General features: G+C 37.5%; 2 protein-coding genes across 3 annotated transcripts in view; one reads left to right on the forward strand and one right to left on the reverse strand.

Moving 5' to 3' along the window:
* Positions 1–3,335: 3,335 nt before the first annotated feature.
* On the forward strand, positions 3,336–5,199 carry LOC135439049 (retinoid-inducible serine carboxypeptidase-like). The gene is made up of 3 exons (XM_064697660.1): positions 3,336–3,458; positions 3,522–4,430; positions 4,848–5,199. The coding sequence occupies exons 1-3, from the start codon at positions 3,398–3,400 to the stop codon at positions 5,141–5,143; spliced, it is 1,266 nt and encodes a 421-aa protein (XP_064553730.1). The 5' UTR covers positions 3,336–3,397; the 3' UTR covers positions 5,144–5,199.
* A 5,225-nt stretch (positions 5,200–10,424) lies between these two features.
* The window catches only part of beat-Ib (beaten path Ib), a 130,051-nt gene continuing 124,163 nt past the window's right edge, over positions 10,425–16,312 (reverse strand). For both annotated transcript variants that reach the window (XM_064697885.1, XM_064697886.1), the window contains exons 4-9: positions 16,050–16,261; positions 13,776–13,911; positions 13,571–13,704; positions 12,756–12,878; positions 12,521–12,692; positions 10,425–11,061 (exon numbers count right to left, since the gene is read on the reverse strand). In XM_064697885.1, the coding sequence (XP_064553955.1) occupies positions 10,877–11,061; positions 12,521–12,692; positions 12,756–12,878; positions 13,571–13,704; positions 13,776–13,911; positions 16,050–16,261 (962 nt within the window). In that variant the 3' untranslated portion in view covers positions 10,425–10,876. The remainder of the gene's footprint in view (positions 11,062–12,520; positions 12,693–12,755; positions 12,879–13,570; positions 13,705–13,775; positions 13,912–16,049; positions 16,262–16,312) is intronic.

Genomic DNA, 16,312 nt, shown 5'->3' on the forward strand with positions numbered 1-16,312 from the left:
TACCAACATCCTGATTGGCAAAGGTTACAGGTTACAGATGCAGAAGGTGGCCCTAAATTCATTTCCAAAGCTCGAAATAAAATATTAACGTGTACATGTTTCACGAATTTCGTCAAATGAAGCGCACAGGCGGAAAATGGATGGAAAACTGATTTAAAATTTAAAGCCAAATAAAACCAATAAGTCGCTTACTTGTATATAACGCTACCCGGCGTTGCATAGTCGGCCAGCTACGCCTGGAGTATGCGTTATAAATAAGAGTTGGCAACATGTGCATTTGACTGATTGCTAATTAACGCTCATTTATTTTTGCCTTTGTTTGCCAGAAGCTTTGTTCCTGCTACCGTTTGCTGCTCGAGCCGCATCAGTCGCACCTGTCTTTCTGGCTGGCAAGGCGCATTTTTCTTCTGAGGAATTTTCCCTTTGTTTTGCGCTGGCATTTAATTTATTTTTGGCCCTGGCCAAGAAAACAGCCGAACCCAACGACATCGCACATGAGTAATTTTTGAGCCGAAATTTTGGCCTCGACGCGCCAAATCCTGGCATCCTACCTATAAATACTTGACATGGCTACAGTAGCTACCGTCTCTGCACGTGGCAACCAAACAACAACAGAAAGGTAAGCACACACTGAGCGCAGAGTATGCTCACGCCAAGTACAAATACCGTCATAATCTACTTTCTTCAAGCATACTTTTTTCGCCCAAAAATTCATAAGCACAAGACTCAAATGCTGAACAAAACGTAAATAAAAACGTATGAGAACTTCTTCAACTTATTTCAAGTGTTTCGTGCTCAAATTCAAATTTCAAGCATCTAGTATTTTGTACTTCAATCAAGTACAAATGTTCTTTTAATCAACCTGAACTTTTTCTTCCAGAAGATGGTTAAAGCGTAGAAAAATGCAAAACAAATCGAAAATAAAACTACAATTTTTAGGCCTATTATTTCATGGAAGCAATTTCTTGTTTTAAGTACTTTATACTTAAATCAAGTACAAATATTCTTAAAGACAATTACAGTTATTTTTTTATGATTTTGAAGTCAAAAGAATTGGTAAGCACAAAAATCAAATGCAAAAGCAAACAAAGTAAATGAAACTTGTGCGCTTATTTTGAGTCTTTAAATTCTTACTAGAAGTATTTTTTACTTAAAATAAGTCTACACACTTTCTCAACATTTTTTACTTTTTACTCCTGTTTCGTGCGTTAAATTTTCTTTATAAGTATTTTGTACCTAATTCGGTGAATTTCGAAATTAACTATGCATTTCAGATTGTTAGAAAAAATATTCCATAAGAAAATGTACTTAAAATGTATATTGTAATTTCGTACCTGGCTTTTCTCTGAGTGCCTCTATTTTGGTTGCCCTGCGTAGCATACGTGCAGGCGCATCGCCCGCATGCCTCGAGCTCTTGAGCTCTCGGAGCAAATGACATTTAGCATGTGGCTGTTTTTGGACCAAAGGAGAACTCCCCGTTGCCAATCTACGTGACTACTGCGTGGGTCGTCTTACCAAATTAGATTTAGCCTCCTGCACCCAAACGCCCTCCCACTGGCAAGCCGAAGCCAGGCCCATGCCTACACCCGACCATAATTAATATGCACGATATGTGGCGTTAAGTTGTGTGAAAATTACTTGTGCGTTGACGTGACGCTGCGCAGCTCTTGGAAAAACCACGGCAAGCCATTTGCCAGCCCAGTTCGCAGCCCATCTCCTCTTCTTGTCGCTGGATAATTGTTATTCGATTACGAATTTTATCTAAGTATTCAGTAATTAGTTGTTGATCATCAGAGCAGGCGTTCAAGTTAGACAAATTAATCAGCATGATATATGTATATTAAGCTTCGGATAATAAATAATTGAGCTATTAAAATCAATTGTTTAATTAAGCAGAGCTTGGCTGTTCTATTTGTTAGTCAACAGATATATAAAATTCTGAAAATAATTTAAAAAGTTCTTAACGAGTTCTTCTTCTAAAAATGTAACCCGGAAAGCCCAAAGAAAATTGTAGTTTAATCAATATAAATTGGAAAGTTATCATTTTCTTTTCCCTCCTCTCGCAACATTTATAAGTACCCCCTACAATATTTCGCAGCACTCCAGCTAGTAGAACGCCGGATCGCTCACCAAGTACAGGGTATACAAGAAATCATAAGATCATTGACCTAGTTAAATAGATCTACAATTGAGTTAGTACACATGCGAACAGTGTGCGCCACGCGAAGAATTCAGTTTATATGAAAAGTGACAAACGGCGCACACTTCATATAAATATTTATGCCACAAAGGCATTGAGTACAGAACGCACCTAACAAAATCCAGGCAAGAGTACAAAACTCGGGACTAACCGATTTGTAGATGCTCTGTTCACAGATCTGAAGCACAAACGAAACTTTAAATGCATATAAGAAGCAAACAAAGGCTGAAAAGCAAACAATCAATTGCTGGGAGCCAGTTTTAAAGAAAATAAACGGGTCGCCTCGGGTCTTAAAAAAAATAGTTGGAATTCCGACTTTGAACCAGTTCGGCTCAAAAGTGCGCCATTCAAGGCAACAGCTCTACTTCTTCTACCTCAAGCTTCATGATTTCAAAAAATTGATTCTAAAATAACATTTGTTTTTCTCAATCGATTTTCATATGGCTTTTTGCCTTTTAAAATGGCATTAAAATATGTGCATATACCAACAATCGGGGGCATATATTTTAACATTAATATTTTAATGACACTTGTGTTTATTACTTAATTTTTATATAATTTTTCTCAGCGCCCAAAATGATCTTTAAAATATGTGCATCAAGCGAACATAATATAAAATAACTTTATTATTATTTTTTGTATTTATAATTTGATTGTCGTGTAGTTCTTAGTCTGTGCATAAACCAAAAATCAGAGATATATATTTATTTATATGTTATTCTTAAGTACTTTGATTATCCCATTGTTAACACATTTAAAAGGGGCTCAAATTTTAGGCATATAACCAAAATTGGTATATGTATAATTTGATTCCTAATATTTATCTTGTGCTTAAAATTCGATTGTGCGGCAACATACAAAACAATTATTGGATCTGTATACTTATTAAGTGCTAGCCTAACAAATGAACCGATTTGCTATATAAATCGACGATCAATATGCGCACTTTTGAGCATTTTGAATAGAAACAGGGTATGTACTTGTGAGAAACAAAGAATTTTAATGCTCACCAACTGGAGGAAAGAACTGTTTGTCTATTTGTTTATGTGATTGAAAACAGTTTTCCAATTTATAAATAGCTATTGGAAATTGTACAAAATCGGCGTGTAAATTCAGTGCGCATTTGTGTATAGAACGAAGCAGTTCGTCTGTGATTGGGATAGCCAAAGGTTAATTAATTTTCTTGTGGGCGTGGCAATGCAACTACTGCAACTATTGCAACTGCTGTTGCTGCTGCAATCTTTTGGCTGGCTGCAAGGTACTTGATCATTTTGAGGCACTGTTTGCTGAGCATACATAAAACAAGTTTCTTTGACGACAGCGCGTCGTGGGCTCGGCGCCGGCGAACAGGACTGGGGCTATGTGGAGGTGCGCAAGGGCGCCCACCTGTTCTACTGGCTGCACTATACGACGGCTAATGTAAGCGCATATACGGCCCGGCCGCTGATCATTTGGCTGCAGGGCGGGCCTGGTATCGCCTCCACAGGCTGCGGCTGCTTCGAGCAGCTGGGCCCCATCGATATCGAGGGTAAGCCGCGGCCCAGCAACTGGGTGCAGCATATGAATGTCCTGTTCATAGACAGTCCCGTGGGCACCGGCTTTAGCTATGTGGAGCCGCCGCACGGTCGCTATGCGGAGCATAACAATCAAATAGCACGCGATCTGGTCACACTTATGCGCACATTCTTGCGCCGTCATGCGGAATTTGAGCGCGTGCCGCTGCACATCTTCTCGGAGAGCTATGGCGGCAAAATGGCGCCAGAATTTGCACTCGAGCTGCAGCTGGCCAAGCAGCGCGGCGATTTGGAGTGCCAGCTGCAATCGGTGGTCGTGGGCAATCCATGGACCTCGCCGCTGGACAGCACCCTTTCCTATGCACCCTACTTGCTGCAGCTGGGCATTGTGGATCACGACGGCTATCGGAATATATCCAGGGTGGCCGCCGAGATAGCGCAGCTTGTGTATGCGGGCAAGTGGTTGCAGGCCATGGATCAGAGCATTCAAGAGGTCATCGAGACGCACACCGGCGGCGTGTTTCTCTACAATACGCAGCGGCGCGTTCATGTAAATGATGTCTATCGCTATGGCGAGGATCCCAAGCTGCGTGAATTTATGGTCAATAATGTGACACAGGCGCTAAATCTGACCCACATGCCCGAGTGGATGGTACAGAATGCGACGGTCTTTATCAAGCTGGGCCGCGACATCTTTAAGCCAGCCGTGCACATAGGTAATAGAAGGGAGCAAAATTCATGAGGGGCGCCGAACATTCAATACCCTTGCAGACATGTAACAGATAGAAAGTGAAGCTCGTAATTGTGGAACTGGAACTGTTGTCAAACAAAAATCTTTTCATACAAAATCTCTCTTTTAGACCGATATAGATATAGACAGAAATGCAAACTATAATATTTGACCGATTATTCCTATGACAGATATATGATATAGTGACCGATTTTGACAGATGCACAGACTACAACAGAAAAACGGACCTGAGACAGATTTCAAGCTGAGAGTTAAGTTTGCAAGTAAACGGGAAAGCAGAGGACTGAACCTGTTGATACATGTCGATCAAGAATATATATATATATATATTTGGAACCTAAATAATCTGCTGCTTCTTGAACTAATCTCAAATGCTTTACAGTTACCCGCCTGCTGAATGAGACGCCGCTGCGCGTGGGCGTCTACTCGGGCATGCTGGATCTGCTGTGTGCCACGCCCGGCACCGTCAACTGGATCAATCGGATGCAGTGGAGGCGCAAGGATCAATATGTGGGTGCATCACGTCGGCCTGTGCGCATCAACGGCATGCTGGAGGGCTATGAGAAGCAGGGCGGCGGATTTAGCATGTTCTGGGTCTATCGAGCGGGGCATCTGGTCCAGGTGGATAATCCGGCGGCCATGTCTCATATTCTGCGTGAATTTACCGGCTTTGGATAATGTTTTGCATCTGTGTCCGTCTGTGTATCTCTTGGCAATAAAGATTAAGCTACACTCAGAGAAAAAAAGGCTGTTACAAGGTCTAGTGTATTTTTGGTCCTAGGGGAAAATTCTTAAATTCAGCTGTGCCTGACTTGAGAATTGTGCGTAATATACCAAAAGGTAAGACACAGAGCTTGATTTGAGTGTAAAATAAGCGTGAAATGTTCTCTGTGAAAGTACAAGATTTCCCAGTGTGAGTTTTGTGTTTGAAGTCTTGAAATGTTTGGAAAATGTTCTTTAAGGAAGAATTTTACTCGCAGATAAAGAAATTCCACTCTAGGCTGACAATATTTGTACTTAATTTGAGTACAAAATTCTTGGTTTTATCTTCGTGTGCGAAAACAGTTCTTAAATGATTTTATTCTGGCTAGCAACTTGAATCAATGGCGAAGGGTCCAGTAGCTAGCGTCTAGACCAAAATGTAGCAAACAATCTTTTAACAATTTACTCGAAATTAACTCAAATTCATGTTCTGTGCTTGTGCTGGCTGCTTACAATGCGGTCTACCTCAGAGCCCACAGACAGACGTTGGGGTAAAACCCCTGACGACTTCCTTTCCGCAACCCATGCCTATTGCTGTAACGTTTTACAGGTGCACCGCATCAATTTATTTTCCACACAAAAGCCTATTAAAAGTCGCACGCACACACAGACACACACTGGGGCACTTTTGATGGGCTGGCAGTGGGAGGCAGCTCGGGGGGCTAACTAAATGTTTGCCAAATGGAAACACTTAACCTTTTTTCAGCTTCAGCTTCTTCTTCTTCTTTTGCTTTTCCCTTTTTTTCTGCTGTGAGAAAAATGGGAAAAAGTTGTGGTTGAGTGGAAAAGCTGCTGCTGCGTTGTGTCTCGAACCGCAGCAAAACAAATTAATTAAAAACTTAGAAGTTTTTCTGCAGCCGAGCAAGAAATGAGTGCGAATCGGTTGGGGGAATGAATGGAGTGCAGAGAGGTAGAGAAAGAGTAATTCGTAAATTCTTATTGTTTGTCAATTTTGATTCGTCAAAATTTGAAGTGACAATTGATTATGATGGGAAAAAATGGTTGATGTTCCCCTAATATGGTTTTAAATTGGGCTAAAAACTGAAAAAGAGTTTCTTAAATTAATTTCAAATGTTTTATTAAATCTATAATTTGTAATAGTTGGATATAGTTGTTAGAGAGTGAAAATGTCTAGTTATGTGAAAATTAATTCATTGACAGCATAAGGAATTTGAAGAATTTGTAAAACAAATGAGAATTCACGAATTATCCAAAGGTAAGTCGCAGCCAAATGGAAAATATGTATTAAGTATATTATTCATGTGTTTCTATATATTTGTATATGTTAGGTATTTAAATATATGGGACATCTGTTTATTTTCTGCTACTTTTTTTGAAAAAAAGGTTCAGGTTATTAAGCACGCTTTTTTCTTTTAAAAGTTAAGTCTATAGGTCATAGTTTCTTTAAGCAGTATAAAAGAATATCTCACGTTAAGGAATTAAACAAGAGCTTTATCATGCCAAAATTTATAAAATTTATTTACATGTTAGTAAAGGTTATTTAGGGTCAGACAAAGTTTACTCAAGAAGTGTTAAGTGCTGTCAACAATGATGTTCTGAAGTTGAAGAACCTGAACCGGAAGCTGAACCAAATTTATTTTTTACCAAGACATGTAATGTACGCTTAAGGCAACAGAGAAGAGAAGGCAACAAAGAGATTTTCATATTAAGTGACGATCGGCCATATTTACGAGCAGCAAGAGTCTTTTCTAAAACCTTTTGTGGACGCCCTACTACGAGCAAAGAACTTTTTAAACCTTTTGTCTTGTGAAAAGCCAGCAGAAGGGAAGCCTTTAAGCTGTAGGCTACTGAATGCTGATTGTTCAAGTTAAATTTCTTCATTGCAGCTGGAAAGTATAGACGTTTTTCAGAACTTTCTCCAAGCCAACGCAATAGCATAAAAGCCGAAAAAAACTTTGGTTATTTTGTAACCCTTGTTTGAATGTGTTTTCTTATTTTGTTCATATTTTCTTGAAAAGCAATTAACAAATGTTTTTCAAGCAAGGTAAAATCAAGAAGCCAAGCTGACTTTTCTGGTTTCTCACTGCCCTCCCCTACCCCTTCTACACACCGCCAACCCCACAAGTTTTGGTCGACTCGTATTTGAATGTTTTTGACAACGCGAAGGAGTTGCCAGTGCAGTTTTAATGAGGGCGCCACCTGGCGGCGGCAACATTGACGCCTGTTGACAGTGGCTGCTGCCAAGCAACCGCAACCCCGCAAGGGAGGGGCAGGGCAGGAAAATCAATTTGCACGCACACACACACAGCTGACGCTGGCACCGTTGGACAAAACCGAAATTGCCAGTTGAATGCGTTTTCGATTGTCCATTAGCAGCATCCAACTGCAGCTCCAGATTCAGCTGCTGCTCCTGCTCCTCTTCCGACTCCAGCGCCAGTTCCAGCTACAGCTGCCGCTTTCTGAGTATCATGGCATCATCTCATCCCCATTTTTTGTGGCTGCCTCGTGCCAAAAGTCATTTTCGAGCAATTGGCTGGGTTCGCTGACTGCCAAAGCAAAGCCAAGAGATAAAGCGTCAGAGAGGCAGGGAAAGTGGGCGTGTGTGTATGCTGGACGTAGCTGGAGGGCGGGGGGTGCTGTGCATTCACATGCACAATAAATTTGCAACAGTGCAATGGGCAGCGACCACGCCCCGCTTGCAGATGCTTAGCAAGACGAGGCCCATACGCCCCCGCACACACCCACACACACATCTGATTCACATTCAGATCGGCAGCAATGCAGTCGAGTGCGAAATTGCAAACAGCAACAACAAAGCGACGCGCTGAAAAGTATGCAATGACACAGCGACAACCCCCACACAGACATTATATACACCAAGGGACACCTAAATAGGACAAGTTGGAAATAAAATTTGAGAAAATGACAGTTTGCGATAGACAAAAATCGAAGTACAAATCTTGGCTGTAGACATACTTGCAATATAAATATTAGGCTGGTCTATTCTTGTTTTATATAAGTTTCGAATAAATTGATATATTTGTATGATATATCATACATATATTAAGTGGAAAAAATAATATTTATGATCTTCAAAATGCATATGAATATACTAATATTATTATAGCTATTAATATTATTATCAATTTTGTTTTTATTATTATTATTATTAATAACATAATTATTATTATCAATATTTTGTAATCTATTCAAATAATATTTATTTTATTATTATAAATATTTATATTGGTAGAATATATTACTATTAAACTAACACTTGAAACAACTTATATTTTTAAAGACCTTGTCAAATCAACGTTTGAGTCAACCCAACTCTTTTTTTAGATAATAATTCACACAAATAATAATATCATTTTAAAATTCATTCTTTTTTGTCTAATGCGAAATTGTTTGTTACCTAACAAATTAAAATTAGGAATTTATTATAATTTATCACCAGTTTAAATTAGTTAATTAGTTTTATTTTAAACTAGAATAAACCTATAGTTGCAACTTTATTAATATATATTTCGCTCAAACGAAAATCTTCTATAAATCTTAAAATCCCTAACCATACCTATTCAACTGACGCGCACTGTAGCAACAAGCAGGTTTTAAGTGGGGTGCTGCCAAATGGTTTTTAGTCGGTTTTTGCAGTGCTGCCAACCCATTTGACGCTGTTTTTTGTGTCATTCAATGTCTTTGGCACACTTTGTCGCACTGTTTGGCCCGTTTTGCGCCCTGTCTTGTTGTTTTTGCCACCTAAATTACAAGTTTTTCATTTGTGGCTTTTTCAGTTGACGCCATAATATTTTACACTTTGCCGGGGACGACCTGGCAAACCGCAAAAAAAAAACACTGAAAAACCCTGAAATTGCTTAACAATAGTAATTTGCAAATGATGAGCAAATGGCTTTAAATGTTTTAACAAGCTGCACGCGACGCAAATTGTTTTACTAAAGTGTTAGGAGTTAAGCGAAGGAAATTGTGAAATTATGTCAAAAATTACGCTACTTTTTTGGTGCATATCTTTTTTAACCTAGTTCTCTGTGTCATTATACTGTTTACTTTCTTTAAAAATAACCCAATTAGTCACTTTATAATATTTTTATTATATATGCAAAAGTTAAATTATTGAAGCGTACTTTTTATATTTAAAGTATTCCTTAAATCAAGAAATCCCGCTTCTAATTGCGAGTACTTTTTTTTATACTGCACGTGAATCTGAGTTCTTTCTTCTGATGAGCATTATACTATTTAGCTAATTCCCTTATATATTCAAAATGTATTTCCCATTTGCAGAAATCCACTCAGTTTTCTTTTACACTTACAATAAGTCCACTTCTTTTGCAGAAAATTCCTTATATTACTTATTTTCCTTTCCTTCTCCCAAATTTAGATTTAAATCTGTTTATTATTTATATATTTCAAAACCTTTTGCTAGTTTTTCATTTTAATATAAGTTCCTCCATTTCCAAACATACTTACCTTTACACATAGTACTCACATCCCCCGATTCAAATAAAATACATTTAATTTGGCTGTCATTTTATTCACAGTTTCAACTAAAAGTAAACTCACACTTGCTTAACAATGGCTAAATACTTAGTTAGGTTTTATAGTTTCTTAAACAAGCAGTATTTTTTAAATACTCACAAATATATACCAACAAAAAGACGCCTAAAAACAACAACGTTTAAACTTTTACACACGCAGAAGAAACACAAAAGGAAAATTCCAGATAATAAATTCAGAAATTTCTTGCTTACATTTTTAGATTTTTTTTTGCATGTCTAATGAATTATGTACATTTGACTTAGGTTTAAGTGAGACAATTGAAATATTGAATTTATACAGCATATGTTTGGTATTTTTATTTATCCTTTTACTTATTTTTTTTAAATTTTGGTATATGTACTATGTATACCATGTATATATATATTTGATTTATGGGATTTGAGGGCGCGAGGAAAGGCAGCTCTCTGTCTATGACGCACAACAAACATCCGCTAAATGTTAAAGTTAGTGACAAATGTTACTAGTCGATTTGCTATATATATATATACATATATATATACAGTGAAAGCTCATTGGAGCGGACAACCATGGGTCAGTTTCTTCTTTGAGATGTGCGAAGATATTTCAAAGTAATAAGAAAATCGCAGAAAAACTTACAGCAAAATAATAAATTCATCATTTCTCATATATTTTTCTTTCGGAATTTTTGCATATGTTTAATGGTTAAAAAATGTTGATTTTAATTTTTGTAAAAAAAAAGAATAGAAAGTTTCGCACTGCATGCAGTGCGAGGACTCTTCTAACATGCAGGTTCGTAGGTAAACTTTTTTTATAGTCAGCCAATTTCTAGTTAATTCTATTTCCTGGTTTTCGAAAAAATTGGCTGTCCTTGGTGGTTATCCAACCCCATTCCTTGAGCGAATAAAAAGTCTTACAATTAAATTGTAAGAATCTTGAACAGAAAAATTAGGTGATAGCATGAAAACTGAAGTTTCAAGGATCCTTTAACATTCACTGTATACTATATGATTTCTATAAATGTTTTGAGAGCTCCATGTATATATCTAATTATGCATATAGGCTTTTGCCTCGGCTTCTGCCTAGGTAGCCTTAGCTTGCGTTTTGAAGTCTCCATTTCTCCAGGCAGCTGCTGATCCTCGGGCCAGCTCATCACCGTAGCTCCTTACCCAGCGTGGCTAGCTGCGACTGCGAGCTGCTGCAGCAGCTCGGGTCTCGGCTCCTCCTGTGCGTCCTGCTCAGATGAGCGGCAGTCCAGGCCAAGTGCAATAGACCCATTAACAGGAGCCCAGTTAGTTGCTGTTGCCAATCGAGTGCGCAACGTCTGGGGGCAGCATCTGTGCGTGTGTGTGGCAAGGCAGAAAGAAAGTAGAGAGCGAAACATATTGAAAGCGGCTTAAGTTTGTGTTACGTTGAATCCAAGTGTGTGTGCATGCATGTATGTGTGTATGTGTGTGGGTGTATGGTGTGGGTTGTGTCTGTGGCACCCGCTGGTGAAATTAATCTTTGAATTAATTGCTTGTAGCTTAGCGCAGAGCATTAATAAATCGTGGCGCAGCACAAAGCAAACAACAACAATAGCTAATAAGGTGAGCTGCTGCCTCCTGCCTTCAGTCTCCAGCGTCCTGCGTCCTTTTTCCACTAACTTTGATTTAATGCTCCACCGTTTATCATTCTAATAGCGTGCGTGTAATGTATCCCAATCCCCAGCGGTCTCCTTCGCATTTGTTTTAGTTGCAAAACAATCAGGCTAAGATTTGTATACCTACTCCATCAGGCTGTGTGTGTGTGTGTGTATGTGTGAGTGCGTGGTGTGTGCGGTCTGTTGGTTGACCAATGCTTATCTTTAGCCTGGGCTTTGGGCTAATTTTTAAACAAACGTTCAGCACTTTTGCAATGTTGCGCCCAACTAATGTGCGGCTCTTAATCAAATGAGTTATTGATTACGCACATTGGCGAAACGGGAAAAGGCCAAAGGGTCCTTTAAGCGTTCAAATCCTTTGGAAATTGTTTAACACAATAGCATCCAACAGCCGAGGTTTGGACTTGAACTCTTTTATCATTCAAAATGTGTGAAATTGTTTAAACTTGAAACCGCAATTCACAACATATCGCAAACATTAAAAACGAATTGAGTTATACATAAACATATATATATATATATATATGTATATATATAATGACAATGACAATGACAATGACAATGACAATGACAATGACAATGACAATGACAATGACAATGACAATGACAATGACAATGACAATGACAATGACAATGACAATGACAATGACAATGATAATGATAATGATAATGATAATGATAATGATAATGATAATTATAAATTTATTAATTACGATAATAAAAACAACTATTTTTGAACATATCAGTTTCAGGCAATAATTTTTGATCAATTTCTAAAATGTGGAAATAAGGAAGGTATGGATTCTGAGGGTCAAACATAATTTTTTATCAGTATCGATGGACTAGTCGATGTCTACTTTTATATATGTATATACTAATACATAATATCTGTGATTTGTGGTAATATATATTTTATCACTCCAAGCATCAGACAAAAAGCACAGAAGTTGATAAAGAATAACATTTAAGGTGAGGGTCTGAGGCAAGAACCAGCAAAGCCATTTGTTGTGTGTGTGTGTACGTGATTATTTGTGTATGGATTTATGTTCTGTTCTATCTATATACATATATATATATATATGGTAAGTAAGATGTGGAGTCATTGACTACCAATCTACCTTCCATTTAAGATATTTGTTCAATTTTGTACTCACTTTTGTACTGTAAACGGAGATCATTATGCTCATCCGCATCGCCCGGCTGGTCGAAGGGATACATATTCATATCCGGCGAGCGGCCTGAGGCCAAAATACGCGGACGATCCTCCTCGATAAGTTTTTCGCTCTCCTGTGCATAGATATTATGAATGCGGGCTGAACACTTTAACTGCGATAATAATATGAATATTTAAGACTTTATGCATTATTTGGATGAAGCAAAGAAACTCACCTTAAGGCGACCTTTGATAAAATGATGCGTTGTCACGACAAAATTGAGCTCCAGAACGGCTGACTCCAGGTGCTCGGCCAGATGTCGTTGAATGTCATAGGTACGCAAATAATTTGGTGGCACCTGCAAGCAAATAAATTAATAAAAATATTATTGAAAAGCTATATACAAAAAAAAAATTATTTATATGCAGTAAAAATGTATAAATATCTTGAGAAAACATCTATATATAAAACTGTTTGTCCTGACTGACTGACTTAAGACGGGGTTTTGGGAAATTCCACCCGCAAGTGTGGGAAAATCGCGAAAAACGTTTGTATGCAACTTTTTTGTTTACCATTCGATCGGCCTCAAACTCATTTTCAAAGATCTTTGTTCAAATTCATTTGAGGGGTGTTACGCACTGTTTGGAAAATCCATCCCCCCTTAGTGGAAATGGGTGTCAAAAATTTGGTGGGTGACGTTTCGCCCTCAAATTCATTTCCAAAGATCTACATGAAAATTCATTTGAGACGTGTTTTTCACTTTTCAGAAGAAGAATCTAAACTTCTTCGGCAGAAATGCAAATCAAAGATTTTTTTGGTGAAGTTTTAAATTTTTTTTCGATTTGCTTCAAACTTATTTTCAAAGCATAAGCATTTAATGAAAACGTGTTTCAGCGATTTGGGAAATTCCACCCGAAACAGTGGTAAATTAGCGGAAATCGTTTGTATCCATCCGATTAGTTTCAAAATCATTTTCAAAGCTTTTTGAGAACATTTACTTTACACGTGCCACGGGCATACCCGATAGTATATAAATAAATACAAATATACCTGTATGTCATTGATCCACCAGGTGAGATTAGCTGCTGGCTTTGAGTAATCCGACGAGCAGTTGCCATTGATAATATCGCCTAGCCGATAACGTGAGTGAATGCCCGTTATAATGGGCCGCTGAGTGGGCAGCTCTGTATATTAAAAGCAAACATGAATATTATTATTAAATAATACACAGCAGGCAGATTGAGTAACTACATACCCACAACTTCCATATCCGCAGCCACAATGGAGGTATCGAATGTGGGCGCATCTGCGGATACTTCGCAGGCAAATTTGCCAGATATGGAGGTGGGCACATTGCGTAACAGCACGTGGCTGGCATTCGATTGTGTGGTCTGTGAAGAGATAGTTGTGTTTTAATTAAAGTGCTTCATATTTGGTTATGGGGGTTAATGTGGAATTGATAAATGTAAATGTTGAATCGGTGTTAAACAATTTTTCATATATATATGCCAATAAAAATGAATTACGAACGCTGAAAAATTTCAGTATTATAAGAAAATGGTTGTGGAGCATCAGACTTTTTATGATTATTTGAATTTAATATCTTTTTATATTTTTGCATTTGTGTTTTATACGACATATAACTATAAACACAAATAAGTAAATACATTTAAAAATAGATTCTTCTTAAAACCTAAAGATTTTTAAATCTTAATTTTTGTCCAAATATAGGCAGCAATAGATTTATGTACTGCCTAATAGTATGCTTTAATAAAATGTTAACTATCGATGCTTATGGGAGTACAATATTATGTTGCCTACTTTTAGTCTGCATTTATAAAATAATGATATCTTTCCTTTCAAAAGAAAAATGACTGGCTGTGAATATTTAAGTAAAAATTAAAAATTCGTTACAGAAACAATAATAAACGATATTTATAAAGGAAATCAGCTTCTCAAATGTATATACCTATATTTGTTAAAGCGGAAAAATCAGTACAAAATAAAAAAAGAAACTATAAGAAAATCCATTTAGAAAAGAGAACTTAATAAATGAACAGCTAGAATTCAGATTGAAAAAACATTAAGGCAATATGAACAAAGTGTAAATAAATATAAATATATCTTGAATGTAGAATTAACGCATAAATAATTAGTTACCTTTATTTGGACTGATTAATGTGCAGTTTTTAAACAACAAAATTCTCCACTGGTCGCACAAAGAGTTATTGTACTTAAATATAAATATATATGCATAATGCACGTTTATGAAAGATATTTTCTGCTGGGCCGCAAACATGCTGAATGCAACAGCTTGGACACAATTTTGCGGCAGTTCGCTTTTAATTTTCGCAATGTCAGCAAAAGTCAACAATAAAATGCACCGGATAAAATGCCAGTCGGAGGACATGTGTGTGCGTATGTGTGTGTGTGTGGGTGTAACAACTGCAGCAGCAGCAAGTGAAAAGTCAAAAATGTTAATTAAAACTTTTTAACATGCATAAAACAAACATCGATACACACACACATGCACACATGCACACGCGAGAGATGGAACTGAGGCGGAGGCAAACTGTTTACAGCGCAGCTTGTGATCTTTGTTGTTGCTGTTGTTGTTAATACAACCACCAGCAACAACAACAACAAAAACAAAAAGTTTCTTCGAGCTGGTGACGAATAAATACCCTAGCGAATAGTTGTGCATTATATGACTCTACCTAGCCACACAGAGGTTTATTAATGCATATATTCAGCTCAAGCTGATTGACCCTATAGGAACTACATGCTATAGAAAGGCCGATATTCAATAGACTTTGTTTGTATTATGATACATTTTTTAGGAACATAACAAATCACATAATTACTGAGTTTTGTTCAAATATCTTTAAAAAATCACAAGTTTTTGATACTTTTTTACTGTCCATCTGATATTTTATATATGATATATCTAAATGGTATAGTAGTGAAAAATTGTTAAATAAGATAAATTAAAATAAAATAAATATAATGTTTAAGTATCGGGAAAACATACTGTTGGCTCATTTAACTAAAATTTCCTGGAAAACAAAAAGTTTCCTATAGAAGTAAAATAAGGCGAGGAACTTTTGACTGCTAGTTTCCGTGGGCGCTATGGGATATATAGATTGATATTGATGACGTTTTGCTGACATTAAGAAACTGAGTGAAGCCACTAAAAGTTGAGTTTTATTTTAGTTTGGGATTATCTTGAAAATCGAACAAGTTCTTGTCTACAAAATAACTGGCCTGGCCGCAGTAAAGAGATGAAACTATGCCAATTATATCAAGCGTCTCTTTCAATACGTCGCTTAAAGCTTCATAAAATCAAAATACCCTTCGCTAGGGTATGAGAAAAACATTTTGCAGTTATTTACAGCAATTTACATTGGCAGCTCTTTCAGCTCTCCTTCTCCCTCTCTTTCTCTCTCTCCCTCTCCCACGCACACACTTTTGAATCATCATCAATGAACATGATTACGAGCTTTTGAGCTAAGAGACAACAGAGACTCACCTCGACATCAATTTCGTTGGTTTTGGTGAATATCTTCCAGGCGGGATTCTCCTTGGGCGTATACCGATAGAACTCCCTGCGACCCCTATACCATTTAACCGCATAGAGCGTGTCGTTCTCGATGTCATAATTGCAGATTAAGAGGGCATTATCGCCGCGTTTAACGGCCGCCGGAATGTGAACGTTAACATTGCGCAGCCCAGCAGCCAGCTCTGTAAAGAGAAGAAGAGAGAGGAGTAGTGGGATTGAGTGGGTGGCCAGAC

The sequence above is a fragment of the Drosophila montana genome, unplaced genomic scaffold (assembly GCF_035044405.1).
Source record: "Drosophila montana isolate Dmon_TW-CO22-7 unplaced genomic scaffold, ASM3504440v1 contig_402_1, whole genome shotgun sequence".
In the NCBI taxonomy this organism is placed as follows: domain Eukaryota; kingdom Metazoa; phylum Arthropoda; class Insecta; order Diptera; family Drosophilidae; genus Drosophila; species Drosophila montana.

Bases quoted from the DNA above. Each gene is read 5' to 3' on its own strand.
- LOC135439049 (XM_064697660.1), top strand. From the start codon at position 3,398: ATGCAACTACTGCAACTATTGCAACTGCTGTTGCTGCTGCAATCTTTT. The intron at 3,459-3,521 runs GTACTTGATCAT...CTTTGACGACAG, and splicing joins ATCTTTTGGCTGGCTGCAAG to CGCGTCGTGGGCTCGGCGCC. The intron at 4,431-4,847 runs GTAATAGAAGGG...AATGCTTTACAG, and splicing joins TAAGCCAGCCGTGCACATAG to TTACCCGCCTGCTGAATGAG.